A 15,388-nucleotide genomic window follows, 5' to 3' on the forward strand; every position below is an offset into this window, starting at 1 on the left:
AGAGTTCTATCAAAAATCGTATTTTTCCAAGGATAATTATGTTCATTGTTAGTATTAAAATTCTGACTCTCTTGCATAGGTTGATTAGGCAAAAATGAAACTTTCACAAAGACAATGTGTATTGGACTTCTAAGATGATATTAGGGATGAAACAATACTCGATTTTGTATTGAACAGTTCGATACGCCCTCATCAATTCAATACGCAAAAACATTCGATCCAACAGAAAAGCTCCCAAAATGTATTTTCCGAACTTTCTTGTGTGCTCTTGCTAAAATGTCGGCGGCACAGCCAAAGCTGAGCACTCTGCTTTAAAAAGCTCAGAGAAAGCTCCTCCCCGCAAGCAAGCCTTCTCCCCTCCTCCCTCAAACTGCCTGGAGGGCAGGGTCAACCACGCTGCTTTTGTTTGTGGCAGAAGTGACAGACACAAGGATCATGGCTAGCGAGGAAAGACACAAATTTGAGGAGGCAGCTTCAACGCCGTAAGGATCCGCAGTGTGGCAGCATTTTGGGTTTGCTGTTGATTACAATGATCAAGGGAAGAAAATGGTGATTAATACAGCTGGGAATCTTTGGGCACCTAACGATTCGATTACGATTACGATTCAGAGGCTCCGATTCGATTATAAAACGATTATTGATGCACCCCACTTTTTTTTTTTGTTTTTTTTGTTTTGTACATTCATTCATTCATTCATTCATTTTCCATGCCGCTTTTTCCTCACGAGGGTCGCGGAGGTGCTGGTGCCTATCCCAGCCAACTACGGGCAGTAGGCAGGGGACACCCTGAACTGGTTGCCAGCCAATCGCAGGGCACAAGGAGACATACAACCAATCACGCACACACTCACACCTATGGACAATTTAGAGTGTTCAATCAGCCTACCGTGCATGTTTTTGGGATGTGGGAGGAAACCGGAGTTCCCGGAGGAAACCCACGCAGGCACGGGGAGAACATGCAAACTCCACACAGGAAGGCCGAAGCCTGGGATTGAACCCTTGATCTCAGAACTGTGAGGCAGATGTGCTAACCACTCAGCCACCGTGCCGCCTGTTTTGTACATCAGTTCCAAAATTGTTCAAAAATCCTCTCAGGCTAAACCAAACTACTATTTCAGTATCAAGTTAACATATAGCAGTAAACAAATATACAAAAATAACAGTAAATAAAAAACTCCAGTCCCCATTCTATATCAGCAGCTTTAAACTACTTTCAATTAATTTAATGTTGTGAATCAAACGTTAAAGTTGTCAAAATTGCTCCTGTTATTCCATAATTTCTCTTTTGTCTACTTTCAACATGGAAAAGTTTTAAAACTATTTTAAAGATAGATTCAGGTCAATATTTTACCGATTTAGGAGTATTTTAGATAAAAAGTTAATTAGGTTCGCTTGGAAGGTTCGCAACAACAGCCTTGCAGGGAAGTGTACTGCTTTAAGATGGCGGCCGTTACTAACGCCCGCATCTAGTTTTTTGTAGATGTGCTGGTAACGATACCGAAGCTATAATGCATCTAGTCCTATATAAATGATATCTACCGTAACATAATGTGGCTTGTAGCAGCTTTTCGGCAGCAGTCAGGTATGTTTTTTTTTTTTTTTTTATCTCGTGGCATGAGTTGAGCTAGAGCCGTGAGTTGAGCATTGGCGTTACCCGAGGGGCCGGGTAATGAGAAGCATGATGTTTAGCTACTCTCGCTCCGTCCCTAATTGCGTACCAAAGACCGCGCGGCACGCTGAGTGTGTCGTACTTCTGCTTTACTTGGCATATTTCAATAATCGGAATTTGGATGTTTGTGAATCGTTCTCGAATCTTCCACGGCCAAATCGCGAATAATCTAAGAATCGGAAATTTTGCACACCTCTAGTGATTAAAACAAAAACTGTGCAAATATTGCCTCAAAACTATACCGTACATCACGGGGAATACAACCAACATGACCACTCATCTCCGCCGCCATCACCCAGACAAGTCATCTGCAAGTGGGGCAGAGGACAAGGTAACGTGACCCAGGTCTCAGAGCAGCATAGCGGACGCCTTTCAAAAGAAGTACACGTTCACCTCCGATAAACATAAGAAATCACACGTACTGTTGGAATATTTGTTGCCAAAACTTTGCAGCCTTATTCTGTGGTTGAAAATGATTATTCTGTGGTTGAAATGATAACTGTTCGTACCTTTCGAAAACTGTTGGTCCACAATATGCTATCCCCTTTCATACATATTTCACAAAGACTGTCTTTCCGGATATTTACAACGAAGTTCACCAAAACATTGTTACCGACTTGGCTGCTACGAACAACTTCGCTTTGACAACAGACAGCCGGACATCCATCATTACATGATGAACAATGAGTGGCAAATTAAGAGCGCTGAACTTCAAACTCGTCCCGTTCATGAAAGCCATACAAGTGCTAACTTGTCAGATGAATTAAAAACCGCCTTGACTGAATGGAAGTTAAGCAGGCCCAATCAATCCGTACCAGTGACTACAGATAATGCTTCAAATATTGTTAATAAAGTACCTGACACAGATTGACTCGGACCGATAATAAGATTTTTTGCCCAAGTATACCTAGCTGCTAAGAGAGCTGTAGCAATCAACAGTGCGTCCCCCCTCGCTTTACAAACAGTAAGATTGTTCTAAGCACTTTTATACAAAAATTATTCAAATCAGTAAGAAGTAAGCACATAAATATTAGGAACTAAAATTCTTGTTTATATGATCGCATTATTTATGCTTGTTAGCAAAATTAAAAAAAAAAAAAAAAAAAAAAAACATTGAAAAAGGAATAACACTTGTATTTTTTGTTTGAAAGCATTAAATGTATTGAATCAAACCGAAAATCGTGTCCCCTCGTATCCAAAATCGTATCGAACCGTGGCTTAACTGTATTGTTGCATCCCTAATATTGACTACCAACTGAAGTGCCTTGTTGCATTGGCATCAAAGAAAAAGTTATGAATTGAACTTCCTCAGAATAATCTGAATTGAACCAGACACACTTTGTGCACACTATACAAAAAACTGTCACATGTACTGATCCACTTCTGAATTCAAATGTCTTTTTCAACCCTGCACATTTGGTGCACCCAGGGAGTACTGGCGCCATTAGTGTGTCATTCAACAGATCACCAATCAAGTGAGTTGAAGTGAAGGCCGATAAGAGGGAGAGGAAAGGGCAAGGGGGACTGAGGAAGAGGGACCTGTATTTTGCAGAGCTCGATTCTGAGGGTTCTGCCAGACGGGGAAACTATGGACCAAACTCCACGGTGCCGGCGCCTTGGCTAGAGGCAAGATCACAACGTTATAATGCGGCCCTCTCCTATTGTAGGTTTTGTTATTAAAGCATGCGTGATACGAAGCAAAAGGAGGTTAAAGATGGAGGGAAGGAGAATATAAAAAACTTATTTTATTACCATTGGTAAAATGTGTTATTTAAAAAAAAAGAAAAAGCAGGTTTAAAAAAAAAAAAAAAAAAAAAAAAAAAAAAGGAAATAATGAAACTGTCATGGTTGGCCGTTAGTGGTACAAAAATGTTGTGACTATATACCTCCAGAGGGGGGTGCACTCCCCTCCGTGTCGGTGCCGGAGCACTTTGCTCGGGACGGCGACTCCGCGCGCAGCCGTTTCTCGTAACTGAACTCTGGCAGCCTGGGAGCCTGTGGACGTGTCTTGCGGGCTGGATTCAAGAAGTAGCAATACGCACAGCGAAAGGCTGGAGGGACATGCAACCAAAACACCAAAAGGGCAAGTTGGTTGAGTAAGTCATTCACTGCCATTGACGGCGGCAGACGTCCAATGCACTTGGACTGGGAGGAACTGGCAGCGAATGATTGCCGCCACCCCTCCCAATCTAAATGGATTAGACGTCTATCTCTGTCAATGTCAGCATATAAGGGACAATCAGCGAGCATCATACGTACACAGGCTTTTAATTTCCTTACCGAGGTATTGAAACTCTTCTTTGAGGGCCATGCCGTTGTGCGAAAAGCACTGCTGACAGATTAAAGCGTATCTAAGCGAGTGAAGAATAAAAGTAGATTCAGGTCATCTGACTGAAAAGCATCACCATGTGGACAACCTGCTGACTGATGGTGTAAATTCCTATGGAGGAACTTGATTTATTCCCATTTCTCTACTTGCATCCTCGCTCGACAGGTCATCAGTTAATACCTGTTCTGCGGTCCGTCTCCCACCAGGTACTCGACCACTCGGTCCAAAGCTCCCCTTTCTCTAGGCAGAATGGGTCTTGCCAGTGGAGGACCAGGAGGATGTAGACCTGGACATCAATATTGACATCAACACATGCTTTCTTTCTTCATTCTTAGCTTTAACTGTCATTTCATCTTACCTACACCTGGTATGGGGCTGCGAGGGGTCCTGGCTACTCCCACTTGGTAAACAGCAGCTCTCTCGGGTGGTCCACCTGGAGCTTAGCGTACACATAAATTACATACAGTACGGACAGTGTAGAAAAGTATTTACAGTACTTTTTTTCCACATATTGTTATGTTGCAGGCTTATTAAAAAATGGAATCTTACCCTACACTTGAAGTTTATGAAAAAATGTTAATGTCTTATCTATTTATTGCTGTTCACTCACCTACAGGTGTGGCCCCAGAGCCCGGGGTGTGTTGGCCATCAGGTGGACTAGTCATCATCATGGCTGCTGGGGTTCCTGGCGGTCTCATGGCCACACCCCGTTGGCGAATGTCTGAGAATAATATGTGATGATGTAGTTTCTTGAAAAAAAATCCCTATCAATATTTTTCTTAACAATTGAAACATATGATGCTAGTTTTCACATGGAAAGCTGTAACTAAAAAAAGTTCAATATGGAAGAAAAAAAAACTGACTTTTGCATATATATATTTTGTGTGAAACGCTTGAGTGGAAGTTACCTTGTCCAGGTCTGGGAGTCACCTGAGGTCGTACTGGGGTTGACTCCAGCTCCTTCATACGGAAAATAAATAAATATAAGATTCAACATTCAGATGTAATCAAAACGGGCGTTCGGAGAAGGGCACCCACGGCTTTCTTCTTTGCTTCTGGATCGAAGCGTTCCAGGATGACTTTGGCATTTTTGTATGTTTCTGTTTCCATCACTTCTTCTAGCTGGAAACACGCAACAAAAAAAACAGGAAGACTTCAATTCCACTGGGGAAAAATTGGGCAAAGGATTTCAGAGAAATTCTACAAAAGTTCCTTCAACAAGCCATATACACAAATGTAAATCGCACTAGTTAGTTTTTAAGTTGTAAACTGTAATAGATAGGGCTGGGCGATTATGACCATGATTGTTGCACAAAACTGTAGCTTGATTTCAGATTTAAAATTGGTTAATGAGCTATGGCCACATTTCCTTATCAAACATGGTGTAAAAGTGAATAACAACTAACAGCCAATCAGAATAGGTCTTGTCCTGCTTCACTTCCATTTGAACAATTTGAAAACTAACAAAATGACTGAACGCGAAGCAAACAGTAACCTTTTTCCTTTTTTCACCACCTCCACTAACCTTCTTGGGACCCATGTTGATTTCTCTCACAAAAAAAAAAATCAGCCGTGCGTCCATCTTGCGGGAAAACAATGAAATTGCGATGCTATCATAAATCGTCGTATTTCGAAATTTTACGTCGGATGTCGAAAGGATCGTATACGAATGCGATCGTATGTCAAGGTACCACTAAATACGCTACGTAGTGTACATAATGAAAAATCCCAGATAATACACTACAGTTCAAAAGTTTGGGGTTGCTTAGGTCGTCGTGTATAAATATATATATACACACACACACACACACACACACACACACACACACTGTATTTTTTAATAGGTCTTTTTTTGCTAACCCCACAAATGACACCAAAACTTACTATCTTTTTTTTGGTGACTTTTAATTCTTCGAGGATGTCACCTGAAAAACAATAATAGAGAAAAACTGTCTTATAGTGGACGTATTATGAAAAAGTCACTTTGTAATGATTTACTTACTGTTCCTCTCAGTGCGTTTGAAGAAAATGAAAATCAGTAACTTCCGGATGAACCACACCCTGGTGGCGTGACAGATGCTTGTTACAAATGACAAACCAAGCGACATGTCATCATTGTCTTTGCATTTACTCACAGCACTGGGTAGGCGAAGAAAGGCAGGGCCATTGCTAATCTGTGAAGCCATTGGTCAGGCAAGTAAAGGCAGTAGACCACCAGACAGGTTAACAGGTAGAACACGGACGAGTAGATGAGCAGCCGGCCCACCCATAACTGTACACAGAAGCACACTAATGAGGTCGGAGAAAAACAAGTATTTGCATAGTTATGACTCTAAGGATAGTATTTTACCTTTTGTAATCGCTGGTTTTTTGCTCGGAATTCTTCAAGCTCCTTAATTTCCTACAAGGGAACCAGAAAAGACAGTTAATAACCATTTTGACTAATTTATTCATCACCATCAATGACAGTGAATGAGAATTGTCATGAAATGTTTTCAGTCTTCATGGTGAGGATGCAAGACGACAAGCAATAATGAGCCAGCACCTTGTCCAGGTTCTCCAACTGCTCCACTGTAGTTGGTTTTGTCTGCATGAAATAACACAATAATGAGTCAGAAAAGAAAAGTAACATGTTCTATCAAAATAAGCAGTATAAGTTGACAACTTTTCAAAATTTGCGGCTTGTTAGTACCTTTCCCTGTTCACAGCTGCTCCATGGACACTCCACCTCCTTTTGACTTTTCTACTATGTCTACATGGAATACATGAGTATTTCTAGGAGTTGTGACTTAAATATTGTTGCCACATGACACCACCAGTAGTTTATATTGATGATCAAGGCCCTTCCGCAGTCATACAATTAAGAACTTGGAAAAACCTCTGAAGTCTTTCTGTCAAAAGAGCTCAGCTGTGCCATGCGAGTCAATTAATTAACCAGTGCTTTAATGATTAAATTTAAATTCTGACGTCTATTCTTAAATTAACTTACATGTCGAGATGAAAATACTGGTAGTGTTCCATTTAATTTAATGCTACAAACTGCCGTCAGCGGCACTGATTTAGTCTTTCTATATCCAGTTTTATTTTGGTAGGTTACTTTGTTCACTTAAGTCAGCTTTGTCTTCCTCCCCTAATCACCTGAGTGCCTACACCTGTTCCCCATCAGCTGTACTCCTTAAAAAGTCCTCTTGTTTGTTGTCCTTTGCCAGTGCATTTTCAATGTTTTGGAGATCAGTAGACCATCACGTCACCACCATCCTTCAAGATAAGTTTTTGCCATTGCCTGTTTTGTGTTGTACTTTTAAGCCTGTTTTTACATTTCCTTTTGTGAATTAAATACATTTTTGGACATTTCAATCCTCTCTTCTCGTGCATTTGAGTTCAGCCGTGTGTGCCCCGCCGTGACAGAACGCACTGGCCAAAATGGACTCAGCCAAGACCGAGAGGCTAAGGGCCGCTCTGGGTGCCCAAGGAGCCAGACTCAAAAATCAAGAAGAAAACCTTCATGCACTCAGTCAGGCAGTTGAACAGCTTTCCCGGGAACAGCACAGAGGGCAAGAAAACGTGGCTCTTCAGATCCAGCAGCTGACTCAATCCCTGCAGCTGACACTGAAGGCCCAAGTACACTGCATGCGTGATCGTTGCGGTTCCGGTCCGGTTCAGTGTTGCCTGCGTGTCACGCAGTCCGTCAAAAACAGGCAAATCATACCGGCTGCTGCACGGCTGCGGTCCGCCAACTCCGTCCCCTCGTGAGCTCTCGATAATGTGCCATTTAAATCAACGACAAACACACGGAGTCTGTAGTATGTACTCATCAGAGAAGCAGAGAGAGAGCACATTTTTTTCCTTGCATATTGATAATGTAACGTTTGCTAAGCGGAAGTTTGGCCGCGAAAACAACACACAAGCTTCAACGCCTTTTTCCTCTTTTTCTTTATTAACTTCCCGCCACCTCACCAATGCAAAAACAACAACTACAGTGGGGAGAACAAGTATTTGATACACTGCCAATGGGTTTTCCCATTGTCAGTGTATCAAATACTTGTTCTCCCCACTGTATTTACACTGACGCTATCTAGTCCACCAATCGGAGCGTCGCGCTGGTGCACCAGCACACCAATGACAGCCCCGCTTTGGTAAATAAATTAACCCACCGATGACAGCCCCGGCGACGCTACAATATTTTAGTTGTGTCTGTCTCTTAATTCCAGATTGACTGCATCATGTTGAGATCAGGGCTCCGTGTGTGGAGGGAAGGGGGGCTATTATGCCCTTGGTTGTGTCGGTGCGTTTATATCTTTGTGCACATTTAAAATTTATGGCACATAACATCTCATAGAGCTGTTATAAACAACTGATAAATAATCTGTCATATTTATAAAATGGATAGCGAATTATATTCGACACGAACTAAAAAACAGCGTACTTGGAATTGGTGTCTCAACACTGCAGATTCATGTGGCCAGCGCAAACTGTTGTTTTTTCTATGAAGAGTCAAGTGAAATGTAGGAAAGAAAGAGAAATGTCTTGAATAGACCACCAGGTCGAAACTTGTGGGTGTCTCTTTTTTTCTCTTTCGTCTCTTTTTTTCTCTTTCGTACTTTTCCCCCTCGACTCTGTATACAAACCGAGATTGTTTGTGTGCGGGGGCACGAGAATTTCTGCAGTGGAACCACTTCCAGATAAGCTCTTTTTTTTTTTGTTTGTTTTTTTTTTTTTGCTTAGCACGTCGTGTTTGATATCATTGCCAGAAAAACACACATAATAGGACTCTTTGCAGTTTCGCTTTTAATGGTGTCCTTATAGTAACGATCTGCTGCATCATAAATGATTTTGTGGGTTTCCACCTCCATGATGAAGCGCTCATCATCCATCTTCGCTCGTGTTTAAAGCGTGATTAGGCACCTGGGTTGTTACGTCCAGGCCCAGCTCCGCCCATTTTGCCGGATGCGTGTCCGGCAAAAATAGAAAATAGCCTATACCATCCGGCGGGCATGCGGCACGCCGGAGGTGGTTCGCAGTCAAGCCGGAGCACTGACGCGGCCGGTATACGTTGAACAATAGGATATAATGGGAACGGATCGACTCCGGCGTTTTTTTTTTACCGGAGTCGGACCGGAAACGCAACGATCACGCATGCGGTGTACTTGGGCCTTGAGTCGCCTTGAACCAGCATCAGCCAACAGCACATCTGCCGCTGCTTCACCCCCTGCCCCTCCTTCGCTGGATTCTGGGAACAGTCACGCTTCACTCCCCCAGCAGTTCCTGACATGTTCTCGGGGGGAAAAGGGTGACTGCCGCACCTTCCTTTTTCAATGCAACCTTCTAAACTAGACTTCAGACACTTCATGTTTATGAAACTGACACTGCAAAGTTAGCTTTTATGTTCTCTCATCTATCGTGCCGAGCAGCCGAAGGTCGACCACGGAGTGGGACAGACATTCCCCAGCATGCTCCTCAGTAGAGGACTTCACTTGGGCACTCCGAAGAGTGTTCGGTCGGGCAGCCCCAACAAGGGAGGCAGTGTGGGCTCTGGAGAATCTGCGGCAGGGTAGGCTCAGCGTGGCTGATTACGCCATCAAGTTTTGGGCTGCCGCGGCAGGTAGTGATTGGAATGATGCAGCGTTGCGTGACTCGTTCCGTTGAGGCCTTTCTGAGACCATTAAGGACCACCTGGCACCGTATGAGAACCCAGCAGACCTAGATTCCATGGTGGATTTGGCCTCAAGAATAGACTTTCGTCTTCGAGAAGGAGAGGCATCACACCACGCTCACAGGCCAAACAACCCTCTACAGCAGCAGAGTACTCCATGCAGACTGGCCGCACCAGACTCATCCAGGAGGTGAGACAGCGGCATCTGGGAGCAAGGCTTTGTTTCTACTGTGGACAGGAGGGACATCAGCGTGCGTCGTGCCCGGTAATAATGTCACGTTTGTTTACGTCTCCTCCAATCAGAGTCATAACTCACAAAATAAATAATGATCCGCGGCGAACCCCCACAATCGTCACATTAAAGTTGCAAGCATACAGACACGAATTCAATGCACTCAGATTCGGGATCAGATGAGAACTTGATAGAGGTGCAGGTGCGGGGTTTTTCTTTGTTGACAAGAAAGATGGTTCTCTGCGTCCATGTATCGACTACAGTCCACTGAATGCTATAACAATTAAGAACCGATACCCTCTCCCTTTGATGTCAACTGCGTTTGAACACCTCGAGGGGGCGCGAATTTTCACAAAGCTCGACCTGCGAAACTCATACCATCTGGTCAGAATCCGAGAGGGTGACGAGTGGAAGACAGGGTTCAACACACCATCTGGTCATTTCGAATACCTTGTAATGCCATTTGGGCTTGTTAATGCTCCAGCAGTTTTTCAGAACATGATGAACACTGTATTACGAGATTACCTAAACCGCTTTGTTTCGTATATTTGGATGACATCTTGATATATTCCCAGTCTCCCGGCGAACAAATTCACCATGTCACGCAAGTTCTCTGAACCCTGTTAGAAAACAAGCTGTATGTGAAGCCAGAAAAGAGCGAGTTCCATGTACACACAGTCAGTTTTCTTGGTCACATAATTTCACCTGGCAAAATGGAAATGGACCCCTCTAAAGTGAGCGCAGTTCGGGATTGGCCCGTGCCCAACAATAGGAGGAAGGTGCAGCAATTCCTGGGTTTTGCTAATTTTTATAGGAAGCTTATCAGTAATTTCAGCACCGTAGCATCCCCACTGCATGCTCATGTCGCTAACTGCACCATTCAGATGGATGCCGCTCAATCCCAGGCAGGCTGTTTCAAGCCGCCGTCAGTGGCATTGATTTAGTCTTTCCATATCCAGTTTTATTTTGGTAGGTTACTTTGTGTTCACTTAAGTCAGCTTTGTCTTCCTCCCCTAATCACCTGAGTGCCTACACCTGTTCCCCATCAGCTGTACTCCTTAAATACTTTTCTTGTTTGTTGTCCTTTGCCAGTGCGTTTTCAATGTTTTGGAGATCAGTAGGCCATCACGTCACCACCATCCTTCAAGATAAGTTTTTGCCATTGCCTGTTTTGTGTTGTACTTTGAAGCCTGTTTTTACAGTTCCTTTTGTGAATTAAATACTTTTTGGACATTGCAATCCTCTCTTCTCGTGCATTTGAGTTCAGCCGTGTGTGCCCCGCCGTGACATTTAGCAATTTAAAAATAAATAAATATACTTCACTCGACCCCGGACGATAATGGATGGATGGATGGACATTTAAACTAAGGCAGCACAGAAGAAGGCTAAAATCTTTATAATCATTATAGCCATTTCTCCCTGTTTTGTTTTAGTTACTCTGCGTTCGTCAAGTGACACAGGAGCTAGGGGTATAACAACACATTGATAATCGAAAAAACATTGACATCTTAGCTTCTTTGGAGTGTCCTATTCACCCATCTTAACATGTGAACTGCTAGCGTATGATCATGTTCTGTATTTGATGATGTGTGTGGATAAACTGAAACTGACATTTTTAGGTAGGCCGTATTCTGGTGACTGATTCTGAAAAACAAATAATATAACACTAAAATTTGATAAAGGGGCTTTGAATCGAAGTGAATTGTGGCAGACTGTAAAAGTGGCAAATATCGTATAGTTGTCCAAAGAATCAATGTAGTATGAAAATATATAGAGTGGGGAGAACAAGTATTTGATACACTGCCAATGGGAAAACCCATTGGCATTGTATCAAATACTTGTTCTCCCCACAGTATTTACACCCCTAGTAAATAGAGGTGGGAATCTTGGGGCACCTAACAATTCGATTACAATTACGATTCAGAGGCTACGATTCGATTATAAATCGATTATTGCAGCATCCCCTCCCCTCAGCTAATAGCTGCTTTTAATGTTTCGTACATGAGTTACAAAAATTGTATAAAAATCCTCTCCGGCTTCAATAAGCTACTATTTCACTATCAAGTTAACAGTTCAAAACAGTGTATAAAATACTAAAGTCCCCATTCTGTATCAGCAGCTTTAAACTACATTCAATTAATTTGTTGTGAATCAACCATTAAAGTTGTTAAAATTGCTCCCGTTTTTCCATAATTTCCATTCTGTCTACTTTCGACGTGTAAGTTATGAAACTGCTTCATCATTTAAAGATAGATTCAAGTCAAGATTTTGCCGATTTGGGAGTATTTTAGATAAAAAGTTAATTAGGTTCGCTCGGAAGGTTCGTTACAACAGCCTTTCAGAGAAGTCTACTGCTTTAAGATGGCGGCTGTTTAATAACGCCGGCAAGTCTGTCATTTTACATCTAGTTCTCTTTAGATGTGCTAACGCCGCTAAGTCCGTCATTTCGCAAATACATACATAAGATATCTACCGTAGCATTATGTGGACGTAGTTTGTACCAACGTGGGCGTTGTTTGAAGCGGCTGTCAGCCGCAGTCAGGTACTATTGTTTTTTTAATCAAGCGGCATACATTGTCGGTCCGTTCCTCATTGCGTCAAGAAGACCGCACTGACTGTGTTTTATTTCCGCTTTGTCATATTTCAATAATCGGAATTTGGATGTTTGTGAATCGTTCTCAAATCTTCCACGACTGAATCGCGAATAATCTAAGAAACGGATATTTCGCACGCCTCTACTACTAAAAGTGTCCATTTACTAATGATGTCAAACTGTCAAGTATTGCCACCCATGAACGTGTGAAATCATGGTAAAACAGACTCCAGCGGTGATTCTCAAAGTGTGACGGACGTACCATAGTGGTACAGTGATTCACACTATGGTACACTCACTCACTTTCATGGTACATAAATAAATCAAAGCCAAAATAAAAGTAAGAACACTGTTTAGTGTTTAGGGACATTTTTATCAAGAACACATTTTTGCTCATAAGATGGTGACTCTATTCTTTAAATTACAAATGTTTTTCATGCATAGAGATGACTTTGTTGTTGTTTAATTGCTCTTCATTTCTTTTCTTGCAGTAATTTAACCATACCGTAGAATTGGGCTAACAAAATTGAAGCTCTGAACTCTGAAGCTTGTGTCAGTTTAATTACCCTCCTTTTCGACTGATGGTGTCAGAGCTTGCAAACGTTAACCGTCACATGACTGATTAATTAAGAAGCTTCATTCGTTCGAAACTGCTTCCGACAGATTTTGCTTGAGACTGACAGCTCCGCCACCATGAGTCGGCACGCGGCGGTTTACTAGAATTTAAAATGACAAAGGCTGGTATTGTACGCTCATTCCAATAAACACAAAATAAAATTTAAAAAAAAAAAAAAAAAAAAAATACACGTTATTTTTTTTTATGTACATTAGAATGAAGCATATATAGAACATACATATACTATGACAGAACTCGGGTGCTGGTGCAGCTCAACAGGTTAACTTACCGAAGCGTTCCAATGGCAACTTACTTTTGCCACTCATTTGGGTTGAGGATCGAATCCAGTCATAAAGAAATGGCTTTTTGTTTGTTGTCCAATTATACGCTATACAAAAAGAGACACCTGACAATCGGCTCTGTACAAGTAAATCTACATACTATCTTTTCAAGAGTTTTTATCACTGTTGTCCTGATTAAATATTTTTGCACCCGAGTTAGAGTCGGAGTCACCTGATTTTGAGGATCTGCAGCTGCAGGGTGCCAATCTGATGCCACAGCAATTTATTACCTCGTAAGGCTAATCGGAATGGAAGATGAATGAATTTATTACAAAACATACATTTTTAGTTTCTTTTGCCAGTATACTTGTACATCTTGATTATTTTGTTGCCATTTAGCAACCCAAAAAAAATTTCAAACCCTGTCTTTTTCACACTGATCTTCTTAAAGTGTTTTGTGGTACAAAACATTTTTTTTTTTTTTTTTTTTTTTGATGAATGTACATCTGATTTTGTTGCTTTGTAGCATGCTATGTTATGTTCCAGTTTGAAACATCAAGGTTTGTGTAAGTGTTTTGGTCAAATTATGCAGGGCAGTGTAATTTTATTCGACCATGAAATTTCGCTGTTCCTTCTCGCAGTGAAACCCCGAAGGTTCGGAACGTAGTATGCCTTGGTGATTTTTGGTTGGTAATTTTATTTGGGTGATTTTTACCACTTTTTTTTTATAGGTTTGTTCTTTTTAATTATTACAGCTTTACTTAAGTGTAATTTAAAATTTTACATTTAAAATTTAAATTTGTTCTTGAGAAAGTACTTTTTTTTCTAATATTACAATTTATGGAATAAAACCTCAGTCATATTTTTTATTTAAATTTAGACCTCCTACACGCCTCTGTAGTCATTTTGGTTGTACTTGGAGCTTTTACTTACCTTCCATCGTGAGATTATGGTCCCCATGGCGCCTCCTTTTTGATTTTTGTTGGCTCACTGTGGAACTAAAAAAAATAAAATCCTGTTACAGCTAATTGCAATAAATTCAGCATGTAATCCTTCAACAGGATAATGCATACTGCTTATGTATTTAACCACCACCACATGCCCATGACGTCACTGAAAGAAAAGCTGAACACAATTGACTGTTTTGTTGGGCGTTTAAAAGGAGTGAAACTAGGAATCCGAGTACAAAACTATTAACTCAGTTACTCAGCAAAATTGAACGCTTGGTTCTGTGCCAAAACCTAAAACCACAAGCATCTCCTGGTTGTCTTAACAACGCCACACTCTTGCTTTCAAATAACAGCAGATACTCACTAATTTGCAACTGGCTAAACGCCGGGGTGGCCCTATCCTGTTATCCATATAAAAATATATATATATATATCCACATTACCACCCGCTAGATAATTCATGAACACAGGAAGGAGATCAACTCCTTGGCAACACTTTGAATCAAAACTCTTGTTTGCTAATTTAGCCGCTGAGCTTCCACAACAACAATAGTCATGAAGGGAAACGGGAGTAATTTGAAACTAATGTCGCTTTAAATGTTATTTACTCACATTCAGTAGTCCTGCAATTAGTTGTTCATTTCGTCAAAGACAGTGTTGAAAAACAAAAAAAGTAGACTTTACGAGCTAACGTTCTCCGTGACAGAACGAATAGATATGCGGGTTCGCCGGTGCGGAATGATGACGATTCCGCAAATGGGCGCGTAAACCAATACCCAGACTCCTTTGCGTTGTAGTTTGTTCCTTCTCAAATAGGATTTCTACAAGCAACCATCGTTTTTGTAAAGATTAATTCCATATATGTATATTCGTAACCATATTGATGCATTCTTGATACTACAATTATTCGTTAGAATTTGGTTTTGCGTGACTGAACAATTTGACAGAAGTATGATGGCGCGGAGTGATGACTTTTAGAAAAGGACAGAGTGGTGTCACTCGATTCACTTATTCACTACCCAGGCCAGGACAACGGGTATTACAAAAAGAGGGGGCTAGATGCGT

General features: G+C 41.5%; 1 protein-coding gene across 4 annotated transcripts in view; it reads right to left on the reverse strand.

Annotated features, from left to right (window-relative positions):
• lnpk (lunapark, ER junction formation factor) overlaps positions 1–15,073 on the reverse strand; it is a 34,522-nt gene extending 19,449 nt beyond the window's left edge. For 2 of the 4 annotated variants that reach the window (XR_009064631.1, XM_057848268.1), the window contains exons 1-15: positions 14,936–15,073; positions 14,307–14,371; positions 6,544–6,585; positions 6,349–6,399; positions 6,134–6,270; positions 6,001–6,059; positions 5,883–5,923; positions 5,037–5,120; positions 4,907–4,958; positions 4,609–4,719; positions 4,357–4,437; positions 4,179–4,284; positions 3,950–4,020; positions 3,556–3,720; positions 3,209–3,289 (exon numbers count right to left, since the gene is read on the reverse strand). Coding sequence is in view for 3 of the 4 variants with exons in the window: in XM_057848268.1 (XP_057704251.1) it covers positions 3,209–3,289; positions 3,556–3,720; positions 3,950–4,020; positions 4,179–4,284; positions 4,357–4,437; positions 4,609–4,719; positions 4,907–4,958; positions 5,037–5,120; positions 5,883–5,923; positions 6,001–6,059; positions 6,134–6,270; positions 6,349–6,399; positions 6,544–6,585; positions 14,307–14,333 (1,108 nt within the window). In the remaining variant the exon portion in view is untranslated. The remainder of the gene's footprint in view (positions 1–3,208; positions 3,290–3,555; positions 3,721–3,949; positions 4,021–4,178; positions 4,285–4,356; positions 4,438–4,608; positions 4,720–4,906; positions 4,959–5,036; positions 5,121–5,882; positions 5,924–6,000; positions 6,060–6,133; positions 6,271–6,348; positions 6,400–6,543; positions 6,586–14,306; positions 14,372–14,935) is intronic. The other 2 variants (XM_057848270.1, XM_057848271.1) reach the window with 2 other exon arrangements.
• Between the last annotated feature and the right edge of the window lie 315 nt (positions 15,074–15,388).

The sequence above is a fragment of the Corythoichthys intestinalis genome, chromosome 10 (assembly GCF_030265065.1).
Source record: "Corythoichthys intestinalis isolate RoL2023-P3 chromosome 10, ASM3026506v1, whole genome shotgun sequence".
Lineage (NCBI taxonomy): Eukaryota > Metazoa > Chordata > Actinopteri > Syngnathiformes > Syngnathidae > Corythoichthys > Corythoichthys intestinalis.